Source organism: Lactuca sativa, chromosome 5 (assembly GCF_002870075.4).
Source record: "Lactuca sativa cultivar Salinas chromosome 5, Lsat_Salinas_v11, whole genome shotgun sequence".
Lineage (NCBI taxonomy): Eukaryota > Viridiplantae > Streptophyta > Magnoliopsida > Asterales > Asteraceae > Lactuca > Lactuca sativa.
This window is the reverse complement of record NC_056627.2, coordinates 365,957,819-365,982,510: the sequence shown is the minus strand read 5'-3', so window position 1 is coordinate 365,982,510 and position 24,692 is coordinate 365,957,819. Positions and strand designations below refer to the sequence as shown.

Here is a 24,692-nt window from a genome sequence, read left to right as displayed (position 1 = left end):
TCCGGTCACTAACCAAGGAAGATTGGGATCTTCAGGACTCCAGGATCCAACTGCTCTGGTTACTACCGCTGAACCCTTCACTATGATGAGGAAAATGACACAACAGATGACTCGACAACAAGACGACAATAGAACACTACTTAGAGAAGTGAAGAGGATAAAGGCGGAATTTCAGAGATCCCAGGAAACGATGCCCATAGTTGTACAACCAAGGATTCTGAACTTCAAGAATGCAGGATCCTCAGGAAAGCAATAGGAGAACACACCTCCTGCTACTACTGCATCACCCTGAGGAATAAGTCTAAACATGGCTATGGAAATTCAGCAGTTGAGACAGATGATCTCAAGCGTACTCGGGGTATTTCAACCCATACCAGAAGATCCAACAAGTCACAGGATCTTAAGATTTGCTCATGCGATAGCTGATACCAAAGTTCCTAAGCGCTTCCAGACTCCTAGCATGAAACCTTACGATGGAACTATGCATCCTGAAGAGCATGTAGCACAATACCGAGAAAGGATGGAGATCATTCCCATACCATTGCACTTGAAGTAAGCTTGTGTATGCAAAGGCTTTGGTTCAACCCTCATGAGATCAGCTCTTAAATGGCTACTAAACATTCCTCCCTATTCTATTACTTCCTTTGCACATTTAGTCAATATTTTCAATAACCAGTTTTCTTATAGTAGAACCTTCGAGAAGATCACCAGTGATCTCTATCGGGTGGTTCAGGATCCTAAGGAACGACTTACGGATTTTGTTAATAGGTTTGGCAGGGAAGCTCTGAGCATCCCCAAAATTAACATGGAGACTATTGTGGAGACCTTCAAGATGGGTCTAAGGAAGGATTCAACCTTCTATGAAGATCTCGTGATGACTCCATGCAAGATATTGGACGAAGTTAGGTGTCGAGCATTGAGGTTCATAAGGATTGAAGAGGATAAAGAAGTCCATATGGGGAGCAACCCTTCAAGTCAATACGATAATCCCAATAGGAAGGTCGAATCCTCAACTCCAAGATCCTACAAAGCGAAGCCCTATTCCAAACCAAATCATCACAGGTTTAATTCCCTCGAAGATGAAGTAGAGGAAGAGGAACCTCCTAAGATCACTGACTATTGTTTTTCTGTGGATGTTTCAATTTTAATCTATGCTATGCAGGATCTCGGAGACAAAGCAAGATGTCCGAAGAAGGATAACAAGTCCACCAGGTTTAAAGACAAGTCCAAATGGTGTGCTTACCATGAAGATTTCGGTCACATAACGGAGGATTGCATAACCCTAAGAAAGGAGATCAGTTACCTCCTTAGCAAAGGACATCTTAAAGAGATCCTCGAAAGAAAGAAAGAAAAGTCCAAGGAGAACAACTAGGATGGTCACAAGATCCTGGAGAAACCAGGATCTCCACCCCCAGACGCCAAGATAATGAACGTTATCTCAGGCGAATCTAACATTTGTGGTACTTATTATTCTCATGCTAAAAGACATGCCAAGGTCTCTAAAACAGAAAAGGAGGATAGACCATGGAAGAATACCTCGATTAGCAATGAAAAGGAAATCACGTTTGACATGACGGATAGGGAAGAGATCCAGGATCCTCACCATGATGGACTCGTTATAACATTGTACATTGCCAACCACTTCGTCGGAAGGGTCCTTGTTGACGGAGGATCCACGGTCAACAACATACTCTTGGATGCACTGAAGAGGATGGACATCCCGGAATCGGAGATAATAAAAAAATCTTCGGTCGTCATAGGATTTAGCGGATAAACGAAACACACCATAGGGGAGATAAAGCTACCAATACACATAGAGGGGGTAAACTCTATACAAAAGTTTTTTGTGTTATTGACACCTTATCTTCTTATAATGTGATATTAGGTAGACCATGGATCCATGAGATTAAAGCGGTTCCATTAACATATCATCAGTGTGTAAAGATGTCAACTCCGTGGGGAATAGTAAAGATCATGGGAGATCAACATGAGTCAAAGAAATGTTATAAAACCTCTATGAAGCCTACAACAAAACCCCAACATAACAATTAAGGCAGGGGCACGACATGTTATAGAAACGAAGGAGCAAAACATAAAGGAAGTACCCCTGAGCAGCGAGGATCCTAAAGCCAAAGTCCTCATAGGATCTGATGTGCACAAAATTACCTACTAGTTTTAAATTTATAACCTAACTAACTTAACAAAATAATATGCACCTAGGCAGTGTACCTAGTCAGATTGTAGTGTAGTAAAGTAAGTTGGGGTCGAACACATGGAACAGTTTCGACTAGTTAACCTATATACTATTAAATTAACCTAATTTTCTAACAAAGTTTGGGGTTTTATCTGATTTTGCAAGATCAGAAAAACTTAATTCTTAACTCAAATTCAATTATAAAAAAACACTTCTGGTAGTTTGAATCTACTTTCCCTCAATGACTTATAAATTAGATATGATCATTACTATTGGTTACCAATTAATAAAGTATTAGCAATTCAATTCCAAATTTACTAATATTCAATTAATTCATGTAGATCAATGTATGTTCACACATTAGTTAACACATAATTAATTACTTAATGGATTGGAGCTATGTACGATTGATTTGCAAAACACAATTATATTCATAATTTGTATTCTCTAGCACAACCTAATTTAATGATTCGACTGCTTAACTAAGATTGGTTTTATCCTAGCTCTAATAATTTAATGCTCACTAAATTACCAGGTATTCTAATTCATGCATATTGTGACAACCCAAAATTTTATTGCCTTCTAGCCTTGTTAAGGGTCATCCTATTGGGTTTTAAGCCTAGTACACTTAAGGAATGAGTGTCATAATGTACCTACTAGAGACTCGGTGCAACATTCAATCCTTAAGACCCCTAAAAAGGAGTTCACGGCCAAGGCACAAGAGTTTACGGCCGTAAACTCTTGACTGGCCGTAAACCCCTCCTATATATAAGAGAACACTTCATTTTTCTCATTCTTTTCCTTCCTTGGCCGAAATCTCTTCAAACTCTCTCAAGTATCATCAAGTTATCCATCTAAATCCTCCAAAAACGTAAGTATTCTTCCCTCTAGTTGTTGTAATCCTTCTTAATCATGCCTCATCCTCATGATTCATCCATGAAAACATCCCTTTTTGTCTAGATCTCCAAGAACACACTAGTGTTTTTGGACCGAAATCAACCCTTTCAAGCTTCAATATCATGAGTACTCCTTCCTTAACTTGTTGTATGCTAGAAGCACTTGATTTACACTTTGAAAACATCCATTTCTCAAGAAAAATAGGAGTTTACGGCCAAGAGCATCTCCCTTGGCCGTAAACCCTTATAAAGGTGCCATTTTGGCCATAAACCCTTCTAGAAGCTAAGCTTGTGACCTAGAACACTTCCTTGATGCAAAGAGGACCTTGTCACACACTTGGGTACAAGATACCTTGAGTTTACGACTGTAAGCCTGTAGGGCCGTAAACCCTATGGCCGTAAACTCCATGAGACATACCATTTGGGCCGTAAACTCCTCTTTGTGGTTGTACACTCCCCTTAGATGAATCACATGTGATTCTAACACTTAGTCCAAGTGTTTCCTAGTACGAAAGGGTGTTTCCTTGCATGTTAGTTACTTATAAACACTTTATTCATGCAAATACATGCCATATATGTCATTTAGGACTCGTTTGTGTCTCGGGACTTCATCCGTGGAACTACTCATCCTTACGCGCACATTCGTTTGAATCACCCACATAAGGTGAGTTCATACCCCTATAATGAATCTTTTAACTGTTTTAAATGCTTTTAAAGGGGGGAGGGAATACAAGTTGAACATAATGATAATTGTGTAAATGTTTGTTATAAACATCTTTTAAAAGATTGCTTATGTCTTTTATAAGTTATCAAAACATTTCAAAAACTCTTTTAAAGTTATGTTACTTTATAGTTTAACAAAACTCCGTTTTTAAAGTACAAGCATAACATAGTAGTAAAATGAGTCTTTTCAATAACAGTTCAAGTAAAATACTAGTAAACTATAAGGTGTATAGTTTAGAGGTTCATTTCATACTAGATGCTAGAACATACTATAAAGAGAAACAAGGAGGTAGATACAATACAACAAGAGAGGCATACTATACACTATACATGATAACAGAAGGAACACACTAAGATACTATAACAGAAAGAACATACTAAATGCTATAGCAGGAGAACAATACATGATCTAACTATACCAATAATCACTAACTCATTTTTCTAAACAAAAGGTGATAGTAAATTGGGTATACATGATCATATAACATTAATGTGAATTTACACGGCCTAGCAATTTGTTTGCGGAATTTGCGTTTGGTCCCCAGAATCTCTTGTAGGGAGAGCGTATAGTATGGGTAATATCCATCACATTATGACCTTAATAAAACAAACATGTTTTAAGGTAATCAGTACGTTAGGATGTCAATTCAAAAGACAACTATGTACTTACATTTTCCCATTACTTTCATATTGTGACAGTTCCACTTGAAAGTTAATGCAAACTATTTTCGAGTTAAAGATAGTTATAAACTAGGGAAAACTTACAGTTTACAAACGACAAACAGAACATTCGAGTCTAGTACATTCAGTAGAAAGGAGGCCTGTAATGCTAACTTTATGATTCCTTAGTGTATACATCAAGGATATATATTAATCGGATTCGACAGGTAGTAGGATGTGTGCTTTCCACTTCATTTCCTATTCCTTGTTTAATTGTGGGCTTAGAGCAGATTCACCCAACCTACTATCTATCCGAACATAGCTACATATATGTTCCGTATATACCAAGTAATCATAAGGGGTACCAGGTATGGGCCAGGTCATAGTATACAAATTCAATACACCGTTTTCTAGTACAAAACATACTTTTCATAATAGAACATTTGGTAGGCAAAACTAGAAACTTACCAGTAAAGGGTTTAATCCATTTCATTAAACCATTATACACTTAAAGGACCTTAGGTGGTTAACTCTATAATACCTTAGTTTATACATCAGTTTTATATATAATTAATACCTGATAGGTAGTTGGATGTGTGCTTTCTGCCTTATTTCATGTTCCTTGTTTGGTTGTGGGCTTAGGGCACATTCACACAATTAACTATCTATTCGATATTAGATTATATATAGCTAATATAAACTAAGTGATTATAGAAGGAACCATTATGGTTACCATTTTTACTAAAAGAAATAAGGGGTTTCTTAGAGAATCTTTTCATCAAATATAAAGGAACTATTACATTTAACTCCATGAGTACCAAGTGAATACGTCAGGGTTATATACAGCAATGATCTAACAAACAATGGGATGTGTGCTTTCCGCCTTACTTCTTATTCCTTGTTTGGTTGTGGGCTTAGGGCAGATACACACAATCGATTGTTTGTTTACTCTAGGTTTTTATATCATTTGTATCCATTTAGTACTCATAGAAAGGATTGTAGAGTCATTTTTACTTATCTTTCATCAAAGCAGGAAATATAGGATTTTCTGGAGGAACAGGCGAACTTTTCTAAATAGAACTTACAACTTACTACAACTTTCTACAACTTACTTATATCACTAAAATCTTATCAACTCACTAGCTTAAATGTTGATCTACGCTTTTAAAATAACTTGTATTCTTAGGAGACCAGTAGACAGGTACGCGCACTGGGATTCAGAAGATGGAGCAATATAGCTTCAAGTCTTATTTTGTTATTTACTTTGTAGTCTATGTTATGTGACCACATACTTTATAAACACTTTCTTTCTAATGAAATGGTTGTTCATTACTTTGATTACTATGATGCATGTCTTGTGATACTAAACATGACGTCCTCCACCCCCGAACGTTTCCGTCGTTCCAGTTTTGGGGTGTGACACATATTAATAATCACTAAGCTGCACAGAACAAGAATTGAAAGCAATCAAGTACTAAATCAAACATGCTAGGTAAAAATCAATCAACATAAGCCTTAACCAACTAGTAAATCAAATCTAAAATATCAAATCCATGAGTTCCAGCTTCATCTAGCTAACAGAAGTAGCTAGATTTAGCTGGATATCCTATCAATCAAACTAACAAGATTCATATTCATAAGTATATTGAAAAGTACCAAATCTAACACAAATTATGAGCTACTCTCCTCCTTTGGTGTTAAAAGCAAATTCCAAAACTTCTCCTTTTCTAAAAATCATCTCCAGGAACTCCTTCAATCAGCCAAAAGTCCCCCAAGTCGTAATGGACAAGGGTTTATATAATTTCCATTTTTTTCCAATCTCACATCGTGAGCCAATAAGCCTCACGTCGTGAGTGCGAGATGAACGTATTCGACAAGGACTCTTCTTTCATCCGGTGTATATCTTCTAGAATACTCTACTCACGTCGTGAGTCTTCAATTACTCACGTCGTGAGTACGTTTTTTGCTGAGTTTTTTTATTCTTCTTTCCTTCAAGCCTCCGAAGTTCCATGTTTTGTCAACTTTAGTCCCTCTCTTCGAAAATACTTCTATTTGGCTGCAAAATATAATTTAAGCTTATAAGTACCAATATTCTATGCAAATAAATTATTAGTAAAATTGTAAATAAATATTGCCTAAAAATATGTATAAATATGGCAATATCAAAATACCCCACACTTGTGCTTTCCTTGCCCTCAAGAAAATCTAATTATTTTTTATTTAAACCTTCATCACTAACATCACTTAGAATGATCCAACTCAAACTCAGCCATTATGCCAAGACCTCAACGCGTGCATTTGTGTATAATTTTTTTCCTAAGTAACCCGCCTCAATTCTAAATACTCACAATCCTCATAAACACACGCCCACTTCTTTTGAGTAATGCTCATTTTATGCATCCCTCCGAATCCATCCGCAGAAAACTCTCTAACCTCAAGGTATTTTTGTAAAGCTACCCAAGCATACATAATCTAGAGAATTACAACTTTAAGATACCACACTATGGAGCTCTTGAATTCTTCATTTCTTTGATATTTGATCTTTGATCTTCATGCTTTGATACTTCTATAGCTCCAAAAATTCTTCAACTTTTTGGTAATTTCTCTCTCTTCTTTTTTTACATGTACTCACTTTTTTCACTCAAAACCCTACATGCTTAAGCAAGGGTGCTTAACTTCAACCCTTATTGGTTAGATATATTAGTTTTGCTGGATAGATTTCAAGTACATGCTGCTAAACATATTGCATTCCTCAAACTAAGCGAGGTTGCATTTTTGTCCTATGATTTCACTAGAATAACGGAGGCCACAAATGCACTATAGCGTATATTGGCTCAACTAAACATTTGAGCTCTCATCAGATCACCCCATGCAATACTAGCAACTTACGTTTAAATTATCATTATTACTAGAATTTTTTTATTTAGAATATTATTTCAAATATATTTCTAAAACTTTTAAATTCACTAATTTCTAGCAATTTACTTTTTCGACCCCCTACCCTACACTTATTTCATACAATGCCCTAATTCTATGTGATAAAACTAAATAAAAGCAAGAAAAGGGAGAAAAAGGAACAGACTTTACTGGGATAGTAGTGGCGAGATCGAACTCCTGACGTGCGGATAAAATGTACATCTCGAACATGGACTTCTTCTAAATCGGAACTTGGATCTTGATCTTGCTAGATATGTAAAGCACCAATAACGACTCGAACTGTCAATCTTCAATAAAAGTGGTGCAAATCTCCAAAACTTGAAGATTAATGTGGGAAAGCTTGTGCCACATTATATAGTGGAGGAAACAAGCCAGAATAATATTCAAAATAACTCCAAAGAGAATGGTGGTGAAGTATGTAGAAAATGGTGAATGAAAAGGCTACATTTTGTGACAATTTTCGACTCACGACATGAGTCATAGTGTCCACGACGTGAGGTTGCTAAACCTGAATTCTAAATTCCTTCGTAACCCAGCTCATGACGTGAGAAATAAGGACTCACGGCGTGAGAACTGGGCAAACAAAACTAAAGTAGCCCATCCTTCTTTGTAAATGAATGAACTCCAACCAACATCTTAATGAATTAAGACCCTTCTAAATGCATTATTTGACGACTCGTGTAACTCTATCCTCTCTCTTGACTCACCCCACACTTAATTCCAATTGTGGGTCTCGACTCTTGACTTTTGACACTAAACGACACTTGTCTAAACATATACGCTCTCGACTCGACTTTCCTTCCCGAGACTCCTTTAGCAAATCTGAAATATAGCAACCAAAGGAAAAATAGAAGTAACATAATATTGTAACAAAAGTTTAACAATCCAAACAAGTTCAAAATCCACACAACCCAAATTAAACTAAAAAACTAATTAATCAAAATAAAACCAAAAGATCAATCATCTTCTTCATCGTTATGTGCTCCACTTGTGCCCGCTTCGTCTCCTCTTGACTGTTGATAAGAGCTCCATGTAGGACAAATGGGGTATTGATTCCCCAAGTGTGGTGGTTGCTCAATAACGAAATGCCAGACCATGTTCTCCATTGTACCCCCGATCCAATTAGTACTCAATGATAATTGATCAAAATATCCCGCCATATCTCCTCCAAAAGATGCTCCTCCAAAGGGTGCGTTTTGATGCACCGGCTACCCTCTCTCTCTCTCATCTACCTCTAACATTCCTCCTACAAGGCCGTGGTTGTGGTTGTGGCTCAGGTTGATCATCTTGCTGCTCGTCACCATCATCATCATCCGAATGTAGAATTCCCCAATGAGACCCATAATTCTTTACTACCTGCATTGTCTCCAAATATCCCATAGTGAACTCATTTCCCTCCATACAAGTCAAAGAGCGGGTGATGTCGAGAACGAGAAAACCATAAGACCGGGCTAATCGTGTGATAAAATGGCCACCACAAATAGGGCTCCCGTGGCAGGAACTCGTAGCATATTCCGCCAAATAGCGGGCCAAAAAGTATGGAATGTTGCTGCATACTCGTGGCTGTAAAATTGACCACAAATAGAACAAGTTCATCTTTGTGACCTTGTCCCCATGACGTTTGTGGTGGATGGAAAAGGTGATAAGACTGTGGAGTTGGCGGTGGATGGGAGATTTGATGTTGCTCTCTGGTGACACCCCAGAATTAAACACTCTGAAGCAATGTTGCTCCAAAAATCAACCCTCAATGCTCCATTCTCATACCCTTGGGCAGCCTCCCTCAAGAACATAATAAACTCATGAGTCATAGTCTCATGCGCCTCATACAAACCCATATGCCAAGAGAACTCCACCAAACTACATTCTCAGTATTCGCCCCCGAGACGGAAGAACAAAGTTGTCTGATAGGTAGGATCTTGGACATTTTCATGAAATGCTACAGTTGCAAAGAACTCCACACAAAGTTCCTTGTACACCCTTTCTTGAATTCTAAACAAGTTGTGCCACCCTTTGCACGTAAATGAAAATCCATTTCCCAAAAATATATTTGTGAGATACTGGGACATTTGATAACCAAGCCCCACCTCCCTCAACCTTGCACATATAAAGAATATACTAATTACCAAACCCTAGCCCTAAATGCAAATTATTAAAGCAAAATTAGCCATGAGAACTAAGTATTATTACCTTAAATTGGAAGATTATGTAAGCAAAAAGAGATTAAGAGTTGGAATTGGTTGCAATTGGTAAGATGGGGGACCAGAAGACAGTCTCACTTCGTGGGGAATAAACATAGTGTGTAGGTCAAAAGAATCTATTTCTTATTTGTGGTCTCGTGACCTTTTCAACATTCACGTCTTGAATTCCTAAAGTTCACGTTGTGAGTTCTCGTGGACTGAAAAATTGGGCCATTCCATTAATGAACAAGTGGGCTGAGAAATTGGTCCATTCAATTTAATACTAAATGGGCTAGAGTATATATTGGGCTAACTAACAGATGTCCGTGAGTTTTCTTTAACTCACGTTGTGAATCATAAGGGCTCACGACGTGAAGTCTGTCTGAGCACACAATTTCAAAATTAATCCCAAGTTTCACTAAATATATTTTAAAATTATTACCACGTAATTTTAGGGACCCCACACTCATTTTTTTTATTATGCATAAAATGTTATAGATGATATGATCGATAAAAATGCAAAAACTAAAAAGAAAAAGAAAAGAAAATCCAAACCAAACCCGGGTTGTCTCCCGAGAAGCGCTTCTTTTTGATGGAGTCGTGAGCCGGACTTCGTGCTTCCTATGTTGAGCTATTAGAGGAGTCCACCACCTGCACCTTCTGTTCTTTACATCACCTCTTGTACGCTTGGACACGTCGAATGTACGCCTTCTTTGAATTCTCCTTTTTAGCTTTGGTCTCATCTCCATTGAGCTTGCGTTTGATCCCTTTAGTCTCCAATTTTTCTTCACTTCCATTAAGCTCCCTAGGAATCTTTTCTTCCTTCACCAATGGACTCGTATCCTTTGAAGTAGCCTCGTCTTCATCACTCGACAATTTATCGCTTTCCTTACTCATCAAAGTTGTTGGTTTGTGTAGGTAATGACTTCAACGAAAAATGGGACGGATGCTCTCGGTTCGGTGCGTTTGACTTGATGAATTGTCTTGATTTCTTCCTCCATGAGCTTTTCCAATTCTTCAAGATCATTATCTTCATCCATATTGAACACCTCACCTTTTACATCTTCTCCTTGAAAACCATCATGTACTCCAAACGTCTCCTCATCATCACCAACCCTCAATGTAAGCTTGGATTCACGAACATTAACTAAAGCTCTAGCAGTATGAAGTAGAGGGCGAAAAAGAATTATTGTTGCATTAACATCCTCCTTCATATCCATAATCATAAAGTCAACTGGGAAAACAAATTTCCCAATTTTAACAAGGATGGCTTCTACAATTCCCCTCGGGTGAGTCACCAAACGACTGGCCATGTGGATGGTCATCTTTGTAGCATTCATTTTTTTGAATATTTAGATTTTGATAGAATGAATATGGCATCAAATTTATGCTAGCCCCGGAATCAGCTAAAGCATAAGTCTTCAAATTGTTTCCAAACTCACATGGAAGAGTGAGGCGTCCGGGATCTCCCATCTTCTTAGGTATCTCTCCCAATACAGCTCTTGAACTTTGTTCACTAAGAATGACCTTAGAGTTCTTCTTCAACTGCTGACGAGTGTCTACAAGATCTTGTAGTAACTTTGTGTATTCTGGAATTTTTGAAAGTGAATCGATAAAAGGGGTATTAATAGGAATACCCTTTATTTGCTGAATAAACTCCAGATGTTCCCTTTCCAGTGGACTGAGATGTGCTCGAGACGGAAACGACAAAGGCGGTCGGTAAGCCAGAACGGATTCTGAATTTTTATGTTCAGATTGAGCCCACGTTGTGAGCATGGTGGGCTCACGACGCGAGTCTGGTGTTTCAGCAACAATTTCGTTTTCGAGCTTCAACTTCTTTGGCTTTGGCCCGGATGGCTTTGGCTCCTCCTCTAGTGCTTCTAAGAACTCAGAGATGGCCTCTTCTTCATAATCAATCGCCATAACATGGGATTGAGTCTTCTTTTTAGGAATAGCTTCTCATTAACCAAAATTTTAAGTTGGCCAATTTGAGCTTCAAGGTTATTGGTGGAGGCTTGCTGATTTCTCAGTGAGTTTTGTTGGTCAATCATCATGGCTTGATGATTTTTCATCAAGGTCTACTGTTCTTTGATCCTTCAATGATGCATCAGTATCATCATGTCTCTTCTCTGAAGCTTCCATGAAACGAACCAACATAGTCTCCAAATCAGCTTTCTTCTCAGCTGGTGGTTGCTCTTTTTGGTAAAGAACCCCGGCCAGTCTGCCTGAATTTCTCCTCCTTCTGTTTCTTGTACTTATCATAAGGCAGCCACTCCTTCTTTGGCTTCCTCCAATCTTCATCAAACTTGTCCCCACTTGAGTAGCAAACTTGAGCCTTATTGTTCCCATATTCATCTAAATGGCAATCCTTAGTCAAGTGTGGCCCACTGCATCTCTCACATCCAACTCTTATTGCATGAACTGATTGGTCCATTTGGGTCAATCTTCGGTCCATAGTGTTGAGCATTGCCATCATAGCAACCATCTCTTCATAATGTGCACCCCCACTTCCTTTTGATCCTTCTTGTCTTGGGTTGTGGTACTCACGAGAGTGTTTTGCGAATTCTTCAACCAACTCCTTGACCTCCCTTGGATTTTTCTTTTTTAGTTGCCCTTGAGAATCAAGGAGTTGCCTTGTCATAACATTGACCCCATCATAGAAAATAGACATCTGTTGTTTAACATTAAGATCATGTTGCGGATAATTCCTTAAGAATCCTTTGTAATGCTCCCATGCTTCGTATAGTGACTCCCCTGGTTGTTGCTCAAAGTTGGCTATTGCCTTCTTGAGTTTGGCTATCTTGGAAGGTGGGCAAAACTGATCTAGAAATTGCTCACGCATTTAAGCCCAAGTAGTGATTGTACCAGGTGGAAGTGCTTTCAACCAGTCTTTTGCAGCTCCCTTGAAAGTGACTGGTAGCATCCTTAGCAAGACAGTATCTCTATCGACATTTGGGACATTGAAATAGTCAGCAATGTCATTGACCTCATCTAGATGCTTAAAATCATCCTCATGATCCTTTCCATAAAATGGAACATCCTTAAGTGCAGTAAGCATGTGTCCCTTTAGCTCGAATGTGGCAGTGCCAAGAATCACGGGTTGTGCTAAACCTGGACCAACATCATCTCGAATTTGCTTCTTGTAAGCTCCCATTGACATTTCTTCTATGTTTGCCATCTCGTTTCTTGGCTCATTCCCAGGTTCACTCGTATAAAGTCCAAACTCAGTCTCGGAGTCGTACTCGGATTCGGTTGGGATAGGTAAATGATCTAACTTTTCAACCTTGCTCTTGTTCTTTGAAGATGAACTCGACTCTTCCGTTTTCTTCCCCGACTTCTTTGAGAACACTGACTTGAATTCTTGTAAGGGTGTCTTCTTTGGTGTTTAATTTTCTTTCACGTTCTTATCCTTCTTTTTGTGAAGGGACGACTCTGGATCTTCAAGTGGTGGTACCAAAGGTGTGTTAGAGCCTCTGGTCATGAACTCCTAAAAAATAAACAAAATAAAAAAATAAAACTGAACAAAAACTAAATAAAAACTTCCTACTGACTGGCCACCACGACATGGTAAAGGCTACCACCTCGTGTTGTCACAGAAAAACAAACAAAAAATAAAAACGAAAAAAACGAGAAAATACTGAACTCACGTCGTGAGTTAGGTACTGGAACAAAAAATAAGCTGAAAAAGTAACTTTTTGCAGGTTTTACCCCACAAAAATGATCGATTAATCTAAAGCAAATAAACAAACTATCAAATAAGTTGTTCCCCAGAAACGGCGCCAAAAACTTGATGTTCACAAAAGTACCTACTAGTTTTAAATTTATAACCTAACTAACTTAACTAACTAATATGCACCTAGGCAGTGTACCTAGTCGGATTGTAGTGTAGTAAAGTAAGTTGGGGTCGAACGCATGGAACAGTTTTTACTAGTTAACCCATCTACTATTAAATTAACCTAATTTTCTAACAAAGTTTGGGGTTTTATTTGATTTTGCAAGATCAGAAAAACTTAATTCTTAACTCAAATTCAATTATAAACAAACACTTCTGTTCGTTCGAATCTGCTTTCCCTCAATGGCTTATAAATTAGATATGATCATTATTGTTGGTTACCAATTAATAAAGTATTAGCAATTCAATTCCAAATTAAGTAATATTAAATTAATTCATGTAGATCAATGTGTGTTCACACATTAGTTAACACAGAATTAATTACTTAATGGATTGGAGATATGTACGATTGATTTGCAAAACACAATTATATCCATAATTTGTATTCTCTAGCACATCCTAATTTAATGATTCAACTGCTTAACTAAGATTGGTTTTATCCTAGCTCTAATAATTTAATGCTCACTAAATTACCAGGTATTCTAATTCATGCATATTAATAATCACTAAGCTGCAAAAAACAAGAATTGAAAGCAATCAAGTACTAAATCAAACATGCTAGGTAAAAATCAATCAACATAAGTCTTAACCAACTAGTAAATCAAATCTAAAATATCAAATCCACGAGTTCCAGCTTCATCTAGCTAACAGAAGTAGCTAGATTTAGCTGGACATCCTACCAATCATACTAACAAGATTCATATTCATAAGTATATTGAAAAGTACCAAATCTAACACAAATTATGAGCTACTCTCCTCCTTTGGCGTTGAAATCCAATTCCACAACTTCTCCTTCTCTAAAAATCGTCTCTAGGAACTCCTTCAACCAGCCAAAAGTCCCCTAAGTCGTAACGGACAAGGGTTTATATAATTTCCGAATTTTCTAATCTCACATCGTGAGCCAATAAGCCTTATGCCGTGAGTGGGAGATGAACGTATTCGACAAGGACTCTTCTTTCATCCAATGCATATCTTTTAGAATACTCTACTCACGTCATGAGTCTTCAATTACTCACGTCGTGAGTATGTTTTTTGCTGAGTTTTTTATTCTTCTTTCCTTCAAGCCTCCAAAGTTCCATGTTTTGTCAACTTTAGTCCCTCTCTTCGAAAATACTTCTATTTAGCTGCAAACTATAATTTAAGCTTATAAGTACCAATATTCTATGCAAATAACCAAATTATTAGTAAAATTGTAAATAAATATTGCCTAAAAATATGTATAAATATGGCAATATCAGGATCCTCAATACCCGAGAAAATTGAGTAAGACCTGTTAAACTTCCTTCGAACCAGAAGCAAAACGTTCGCACGGAAACACAAAGATATGATCGGTATAGACAAGAGTATTGTCACTCACAAACTTAATATTGATCCTTTTTTCAAACTAATACATCAAAAGAGAAGGAATGTTGAACTCGAAAGGAATCAGATCATCCAAGAAGAAGTGGAAAAGCTCCTCAAGACAGGGATGATCAAGGAAGTGAAGTTCCCGAGATGGCTAGCTAATGTAGTCGTTGTACAGAAGAAGAACGGCAAGTGGTGAGTATGTGTAGACTACACGGATCTTAACAAGGCTTGTCCTAAGGATCCCTTTCCTCTGCCGCGCATTGACTCCATGATAAATGCAACGGCTGGCCAGGAACTCTTATACTTCATGGATGCTTCAGCAGGATTCCAACAAATCCAGATGGAACCATCTGATCAAAAAGATACAACATTTATAACACCAACAGGTATATATTGTTACACTGCAATGCCTTTTGGTCTTAAAAATGCATGTGCAACATATCAAAGACTGGTAAACCGGATGTTTAAAGACAAGTTGGGGGCACCATGGAGGTCTACAGTGACGACATGGCGGTGAAGTCCATGAAAGTTGAAGATCATCTCAGGGATCTCAAAGAATCCTTCAACATTCTAGAAGAATACAACATGAAGTTGAATCCGTCTAAATGGCTATTTGGGATGAATTCGGGCAAGTTCCTTGGGTATATGGTAACCTAGAGAGGAATAGAAGCAAGCCCAGAGCAGATCAAAGAAATCATCGAGCTGAAATCTCCATCTTCAACAAAAGACATCCAAAGGATAACCAGAAGAGTAGTAGAACTCAACAGGTTCATTTCAATATCCTCAGAAAGCTGTAAGACCTTCATTGGTGTACTCCATCCCCCTCATGGTTGCTTTAAGGACATGTAAGGCTGAGGAATCCTAGTATCAGTAGTGTCCATCCCGATGATAATCCTTAGGCTAGGTCCCTTGTGATAGGTGTTTAGGGACGTAAAGTGAGGATAACAGGAACGGATAATCAAGGTTATTGTTGGTTGATGAAATTAATAAATTTATTGTTGGTTAATGAAATTAATAAATTTTATTATTTGTGGGTTGAAAACCCTATATGCTCACCAAGTTCCCAAGTCTGACCCACTCAACTTTTTATACTCAGGTGTGGACCCAGAGCATAGTTTGGATGATGAAGAAGGATTTTTGGATTATAGGCCAGTAGTTGTAAATTACTGTTGTAAGGCATATGATGTATTGTTTATGCTTTTGGTATGTATCGGAACATAACATCCCGAGGTTTTGATATATATAATAAAAATACATATTCCTTTAAGAAATGTTTTGATAAATTTTTATCATGTTTTGTTATGGACACAAATTCCGCAACATCTTTTGAAAGCTTACTTTGATTTTATTTTAAAAGCATAAATTAAATCGGTCTTTTCTGGCCGAGAAACTTGGAGATGTCACAGTTGGTATCCGAGCATTAGCTTAAGAGAACTAGGAATTTGTAGGATTTCTAGACTTAAACTTAGAATGCTAAGTGATGATCGTGAGATGAGTATATACTATATTTTAGACACGAGCACTAGTATATTATACGAAAGATGCCTAAATTGTTTTTATGTGCTAAATGCTATATGTTTGCCATATATGTAATTATTTATTTGGATCTATGGTCTGTTTCTGACCAGATCTGGAAACCTTATGTGTTCAGGATTCAAAGTGTACGACTACGATATTAGAACTAGCATGTAACGTTTCGGAGTGATAACGAGAATTTAAATATCTATCGTGAATAAAGATATAAATTCTCCTTATTTAGTATATAGATTGTAATGGAAAGAACTCGAAGTGGAGCTGGAAATGCAAACAGAAACCAGCAACCTCAACCCCAAGTGATGGAACAAGTGCCTATAGTAGAAGCTGCACCGGAACCGATCACAATGGCTGGAGTACAAGCCATGATTTAGACAATGATGGCTGAACAAAGGGAAGAAATGAGGAAAATATTGTTGAACAACATGAGTGAACCATCAATACCTGTTGAAAAACTTGAATTAAATGACGATCAATCAGAGGAAGGAAATTATAGTAGACCTGTTGGTCAAACTGAACCGCTTGTGGTTAGGAGGAATAACCACGAGGATGGAGTGGAGAGAAATGGATGCAAGTATAAAGACTTTATGACTTGCACACCATCAACTTTCACTGGAAAAGAAGGTCCCATCGGAATAATGGATTAGATCTCAGAAATGGAATTGGCCTTCATGACATGTGGTTGTCAAGGCAAGTTACAAAACCATATTTGCAGTGCGTTAGTTCAGAGGTGGCGCTGTTTGCTGGTGGAACACTTTGGGAAAGTCCCTAAGCCCTAATGAGCCTCTACAACTGACTTGGGCAGAGTTCTTGGTGCAATTCAAGTGCAAGTACTGCTCGGCCCAAAATGTGCTTGAATTAGAGAACCAATTTCTGCCATTAAAGAAGGGAAGCATGTCCATCGATGAATATACCAATAACTTCACATACAAAACGGAGTTTGCTTTGCGTATTGTCCTAGGCAAGCTGACCAAAATTGACAGGTACACAAAGGGACTTCCATAGGAGTATGCGGTGCCAGTGCATCAGGCACTTACTTTGGAGGCAGCTATCTGGGCTGCCAAGTCTCTTGAAGATATGATTAAGGAGAGAGCCGCCAGCAAGGTTGAAGTTGGCGAAAAGAGAAAGATTGAAGGAACTTCAGGTTTCAACAAGAAGAACAAGTTCTCGAAGTATGGTTCAAGGAAATTCGGAGGAGGAGCCAAATCGAAATAGTGTGGCAAGTGTAAGAAGAAACATGCTGGCAAATGTAGCGAGGAAGTCACTTGTTACAAATATGGAAAGCCTGGGCATTACGCCAATGAATGCACCTTCAATAAGAAAGTATCTTATGGGTGCAATGAAGAGGGGCACATTTTGAGGGACTGCCCGAAGAAGAAAGAGGCAGCGAAGCCCAATCTTCCACCAAAGCCAAAAGCCAGAGCTTTTTAGATGACACTGGAAGTCGTAAAGGATGAAGCGGATGCCGCTTCAGGTACCTTTCTTGTAAATGGATTGCCTACCAATTTATTGTTTGATTCCGGAGCAAATTACTCCTTTATATCACATAAATTTGGTGTAAGACTAGCATTGCCTATAGAAAAACTTGATGATTCCCTAACTGTAGAAGTTGCTAGTGGCATATTCATACTTGTTAGCGATTGTATTCGGAATATCGTTATCGACCTGAACGGAAACGAATTCCTTGAGAAGTTGTTACCCATTGAGTTGAATGCTTTTGACATCGTTCTAGGAATGGATTGGCTTAGCGCCAATGATGCCGAAATATTGTGCAAGAAAAAGATAGTAAGGGTAAACCCGCCTGGAAAAGAGTCATTTATGGTATACGGAGACAAGCACAGAGTAAATTCTAGAATCATTTCCCTAATGAAAGCCAGAAAATGTTTATCTAAAGGATGCACCTCATACTTGGCATTCGTGATCAATGCTAAGAAGGAGAAAAAGGATATGCAAAGTATGTTGGATTAGTGTCTAAGTCCATAACTATTTTGGTATGTACTTGACCCGATGGTGCATGGTCCTTTTGGGTTGCCTTCACCAAAGCAACTTGATAGGATGAATTATGGAGAGAAATGATTAAATATGATTTATTAATATATTATGAGAATAATATATTAAAGGAGAAATCGTATTGTTTAATTAATATTAGTCAATCATTAATTGGTATTTAGTTTTGTGACTAAAAGAGATTAATTAAACTTAAGGGACTGGAATTGTAATTATAAGATAATTGCAATTAGGGCCATGGATTGCCTTTTATTATAAGGTGGACGAATTTTATGGGGAAGCCCATATGAAATCGTCCAAGGCTTTAAGAAAAGGGCTCCATGGGTTGCTTAGGGCTTAAGCAACCAAATTAGGGTTTCCTTGTTAGATAACCCTAATAGCCTTACTATATAAAGACCCCTTATGCCTCAAAAACGTGGACAAGCAACCTTCTAGGGTTTTCACACGTTTTGGGCAGCCTCCATCCTCTATCCTCTTCATCCTCTTGCTTATGGTGTTTGTGAACCATTAGAGGAGTGACACTTGTGACTCTAAGCCTTCCAAAGTCAATTCAAGGAGGAATTGGGATTGTTATTGCTACATAACAATCAAGGTAACATTATAAACTTATTCTAATATCTAATATGATTACTTGTATGCTAGAATTAGGGTTTATAGTCTTGGATTCAAAGCATGTACAATAGAGAAACCTAGATCCAAGCATTAGGGTTTGTATGAGCACATAGGATGTCTTGTGACCAATACCCATCAGTGGTATCAGAGCCATGATTGGTTTCTATTGTATTGATGCTTGATATGTTTAAAAAATTCGATTTTTGGTGTTCTGCTTGATGGACTCGGCGAGTCCCACTGTGGACTCGGCGAGTTGCCCCTACTCGGCGAGTTCCAGAGGGTGACTCGGCGAGTCGGTGCGTCAGACAGTGCTTATCTCGGGATTTCTTGCTGTTTTTGCATTGGGATAATTACCTTATCATCTTAGATTAATATTAATCCGATTATATGATATATTTGACTATAATTTTAATCTAATTGAAGATATTTATCAATTAATAAGATAATTGTTTCCTTATAAGATAATTGATTAATTATTTTAAGTAAATTGATAAATTGTTTTGCAAGAAATCATCAAATATGGATAATTATGTGATTAAATGTTAATTTAAATTATTTGTTATTTGATCCTTGTTGTTGTGAAAAGTTTCATATTTGGCCCTTTAGGTTTTATAGTTTAAATTTGAACCCCAAAAGTTTTGTTGTTTTGAAATTTAAATAGTTGAAACCCTAATGTTTTGAAAAAGGTTTCAAAACTTGCCCTCAAGTTTTGGAATTTAAATTTTGATTAAATAGTTTAATTTTGATGCATATTTAAATTCTAATCCCTAATGTGTTGAAATGTTTCAAAACTTGCCCTCAAGTTTTAGAATTTAAAAGTTGATTAAAAGTTTAATTAGGAATGTTAAATTCTAAAACTCAAGTATAGTTTTGAAAAAGTTCAAATCACACCCTTATGGTTTTATTAACTAATTAAGGTATTTAATTAAAGAGGTTTGATAAATCCATAAAAGTTTAGGTTTACAATTTAAGTAAATTAAAAGTATAATTGTTAAATTGAACCACCTAATATTTTAAAAGTGTGAAATACACCCTATACTATATATATAACATTAAAAGTCTAACATTATATATATGTATGAGTAAATGTCAGTCTTACCGTTAGTAGGCCTCATTCACGAAGCTGGTCTATAAGGGGTGTTTAAGGAAATTGCCTATAAAATGGCGATTGAATGGGTATCCACTCTTACCCACCGCACTCTTGACTAGTGGAGGGTCGTTAGCCGAACGGGTAGGATAGGACGAAACCTTCCATTATAAGTATAATGAATTATAAAAGTAACTAAATGTTTTCAAAATTCCCAATCTTAGTTACTTAGGCAAAAGTGAATTGATGCAATTCCATGAAATTACACTTTGTGCCCTTGCAAAGACGTTAGTGGAGCGTGTGTGGTTAACCGGCACACTAAATGGGTCTAAGCAAAGGTAGCAAAGGGTGACTCAATGTTTGTCATAGTTCGGTGGAGCGTGTGTGGTTTACCGGCACATCGAATAGGTGACTGTAACATGTGAGGGCACCATGTAAGTTTGCATGGTTATTCACACCCGCTTTGTGATCCTCGGCATCCCAGTCACAAACAAGAGGGGCATATCGAGATTTAAACATGCCATTGAAAGTTCAATGAATCTCAAAGGATCTAGGAGTTTTCATAGATTTAAAACTTAAAATTCTTTTTCGTTTTTCATGGTGGAAATTAGTGAATCGTCATTCACTTACCTTCAAATATTCTGCAATTAGGGTTACGGCATCCCTCTCCCGAGTTGTAGAATATTGTGTTGGGTTCTAGCCTTAGTATCTCATTTGGGTGATTTACTAAGGACTCAATCAATCAACTAACTTGAATTCGTTTTCTCCCGTTTTGTAGATGTCAAAGTTCGACAACTATGTTATTCCAAAATCCCGTGGAACAAGCATTCCACATGAAGATGATATTCCACGATTCGATCGAGGATCAAGAAATCATGCTTCACTTCCTCCTCCTCCTCCAATTATTCTCCCTAACCCACAAGATTGTAAAATTGAAAGGTTCAATATCACTCAAGCCCTTTTGGCAAGTAAACATAAAGAAGGAAAGTCGGTGTGTGCACACGTCCTAGGGATGAAGTCGCGCATTGATAGACTAAGAATGATGGGATCCGTTGTTAGTGAAGAGATGGCTGTTGATTGGGTTCTTCAGTCACTTCCAAACTCATATAGTGAGTTCGTAAGAGAGTACTATATGACGAACCACAACGTGACCCTTATAGATCTCACCTATATGCTTATTGCTGCCGAATCAGCAATGGTTTGGCGCAATAGAAAAGCAAAGTTGATTGGTGAATCTGCCTTCAAGACCTATATGGATATAGACAATGGCAATGAAAGACATGCAATGATCGAAAAGTTTGATCATAAGAGAAAGGCGATGTCTGAAGTAGTTCCATGTGGTGTTCCAAAAGAGTCAATTTGCTTTTATTGCCAAGAGAAGGGGCATTGGAGACGAAGTTGCCCTAATTACCTAAGAGATCTAAGAGATGGGAGAGTCAAAGGTATGACTGCACTTTAAGTAAAAATCCACTATCTAACTCCATTAAGTTCCTACTCATTGATTCTTAATACATGATGTAATAAGATTACATTTGAGTGTTTTGTAGGGTCGGTGAAAAGAAAGGAAGCTTGATAAGAGAGCAAGATGAATCTAATCACAAGAGATGGATCTCGATCGCATGGACTTGAAGATTAGATTTTGAGCTTAGAAAGTTATGATAGAGTTGTTAGAAATTTTCTTTTGTACATAGTTTTCAATGGATTTTGCATTGTAAGGACAAATTTTTTCCGCTGCTTTTATAAATAAAATAAATTTTGTTTGACTTATTTATTTAATTGTTTATTTCCTTACAATGAAATCATTATGAAAATCGATGTTTGAATATTTCTACAACGAATGGATATGATTCTTGTTTATATTATTTATGGAAATGTCAAGAATTTACCAAATAGGGAGAGTTTCTCATCGCCCAAAATTTCAATCGGACAGAAATTTGGAATCATGCAACTTGGTTGCATGATGAATGAGAAATTCATATTTGGAAATTAGACTAATTCATTGACAAAGTGTCAAGTGAAGGACTAGGAGATCGAGTACACAAAGTTGTGTGTTGATCAAAGTCCACCATAAGAGTAATGAGATATTCGTCATGATTTACTAAAGGTTTAGTAAATATGATTATACTTATAAGATTAAGTGTAATTCTGAATTGATTGAAAAAGTTTAAATCAATAGTAGAACGAATAACAAGAATCAAGTAGGCAGAAAGATAAAAGTTTCTCCATTCTAAGAAGAAGGGAGAGTGCCTTTTATGCTTTATGATACGTCTTAATGATTAAGAACCATATCTCAATTGATCCTCTAAGTGAATCTTAGTACAATTGTATGTTTAAGAAGAGGAATCAGGAATTGAAGAAATGGTCAAATCAAGAAGTCAATCATACTTCGTTCCAAAACAAGTCTTAAAGTTAAGATTGTGACATTGAGTGAAAGGTATTAAGAAGGTTTGTAACTTTCATTAAATGTGGAAAGTTGTGATGTCTTGGATAAGACAAAGACCAACTAGGACCAATTTATGAAGTGTTTTGATAAAAGCAACACTAACTCTTGAATATTTGTTTGTCAAGAAATGGTTTTTGACAAGAGAATCTTATATGTCAAGGAGTCAGTGGGAGTCTTAATGGTCTTGAAAGGTTTCAAGAACAAATCAAATAAACCTTATCGATCATCACTAGCACACGAGTTGAGGTTTACAACCTATCGTGTTGACATTATTTTGATTATGTGCCAATCCAATCGAGTTAATTATGCATGTGAGTTCTATGAGTTCTCATTTTGAACGCATAAAAGGCAAAGCACATTAATCAAAGAAAGGTACATCGATAGGAAAGGGTGAGCTGCTTAACTACTTGGAAGACATGGTGGGCAGCTATGCTACCATAAAGGCAAGAAATCAAAATCAAGAAAGTTCGATCCATAAGAGTTTGAATTTGTCGTAAATTTTGGTTTTGACAAATTCACATGGATAGGAACAAATACACTGTTTAAATCTAAGTGTCATAAGATTTCCTCCTTCATGAAAATGATTGTGAGGAAATGCTTTCACTAAGACAGATTTTAAGAAGATAGTGATTGTAAAATTGCATTCTCGAATTCAATTATGGTTACGGCATCCCTTTCCATAATTTGAATTGTGAGGTTTGGCAATTAGTCTTAATTGTTTAGACACACATATGAACTATCGAAGGCAAATGTGTATAAGTTCAAGAAACCTTGATAAAAGATTATCAAAGCACTAAGTATTAGAAACATGAACTTAAGAAATTCAATAAGCATTGTTTTTCTAAAAGTTAAGATGTTTATGAATACATGTCGAAGCTAGTGGGAGCATAAGTGTTATGTTTTATAATAATCATCAAGATAGTGGGAGCATAAAAGTTATGATTGTATGATTATTAAGGAAAGTATTGCAAGGTTAGCAATATTAATTATAGAAAACAAGAGTCATATTTTGCAAAGTCGCAATTGTTGAAGAGTTGTTTTGCTATAATTAAGGGAGAGAATATTATGCTTCATTTCAAATCTAAAGGTTTAGGTTGAGAAATGTTAATAAAATTTAGTCAAAGGTACAAAGTGTGTTCTTAAAATTTCGATTATGATTACGGCATCCCTCTTCACAATTCGAATTTTGAGAACATAGCAAATAAAACATTATGCGTCGTGTCCCATACGCTTCGGGTATAGGATCGATTGCAAATGCTTTAATGTTTGACCATTCTAAAATTTTCCAAATGTCAAGTGCATTTAGAGGGAAAAGGGACTAGAATTGGTTTTGACTAAAACAATTAAACAACTATCAAAGGACAACCCAAAGTTCGACGAGGATTGGTCGCTTGTGAGTAGTTGGAAGTATAGTATTGGAAAATATGGAAATGTTTCCATATTGGATGGACCGTATCGACATCATTACCTATATAAGATTCTATTAAGGATGAGTTGTCATATGGAACATATGGAAGTGTGTCCATATTGGGAATTGAATATTGAGAAATCTATGACTAGATTAGAAACTTCTATGCAAAAGGATGTTCAAAGAATGTACTTTGAGTGAGAGACATCACGTCTATGGAATTGTCTTGTAACAATCTCCGATAGAGGACTTTGTAATATCATTGGCAATAGTCTTTGTGACTTTGGTGCAGTGACATTACGAAAGGATAAGTTGCATAGAATGTTAGAATCTAGCATATTCTATAAGTAGCAAGAATTTGATATTCTTTAACTTATGGAAAAAGGATTTGGAGTTTAGAAATGAGAATGATTGGAAATGTGTTCAATATGATCTATTTCACAAAGTAAGAACCATAGGTAAACATTGTGTGCATGCTAGGAGCATGGGACAAGTGTTGTAATTCAAGTAAGAAGTTGATTACCCGAAACGACAAATAATGAGTAATCAATATGGTGATAAATAAAAGGTGTTTTATTTATGCTCAAAGGGTTGAGGCCGTATGGGATTAGTATTATTCTTGTGTTTCACATTTGCATGTTTTGACTTCCAGAATAATTGAGTTTATTAAGAATAATCAAATTATTCAAACGGGCCACAGTCATTCATATGTTGGAAGTAGATATGAATGAAGACTGTCGTGAATTGGTGTGAGGATTGTCTAGAAAAGTATTAGA

At 36.9% G+C, this 24,692-nt stretch overlaps 1 protein-coding gene and 1 non-coding gene across 2 annotated transcripts; both read left to right on the top strand.

Moving 5' to 3' along the window:
* The first annotated feature begins 307 nt into the window (after positions 1 to 307).
* Positions 308 to 1,372, top strand: LOC111917605 (uncharacterized). The gene is made up of 2 exons (XM_023913267.1): positions 308 to 552; positions 691 to 1,372. Exons 1-2 carry the CDS (start codon positions 308 to 310, stop codon positions 1,370 to 1,372), a joined length of 927 nt encoding a protein of 308 aa, XP_023769035.1.
* A 10,902-nt stretch (positions 1,373 to 12,274) lies between these two features.
* On the top strand, positions 12,275 to 12,381 carry LOC111917655 (small nucleolar RNA R71). Its single transcript, XR_002858972.1, has one exon. It is a non-coding gene; the product is annotated as a small nucleolar RNA R71 (small nucleolar RNA).
* Positions 12,382 to 24,692: the final 12,311 nt, after the last annotated feature.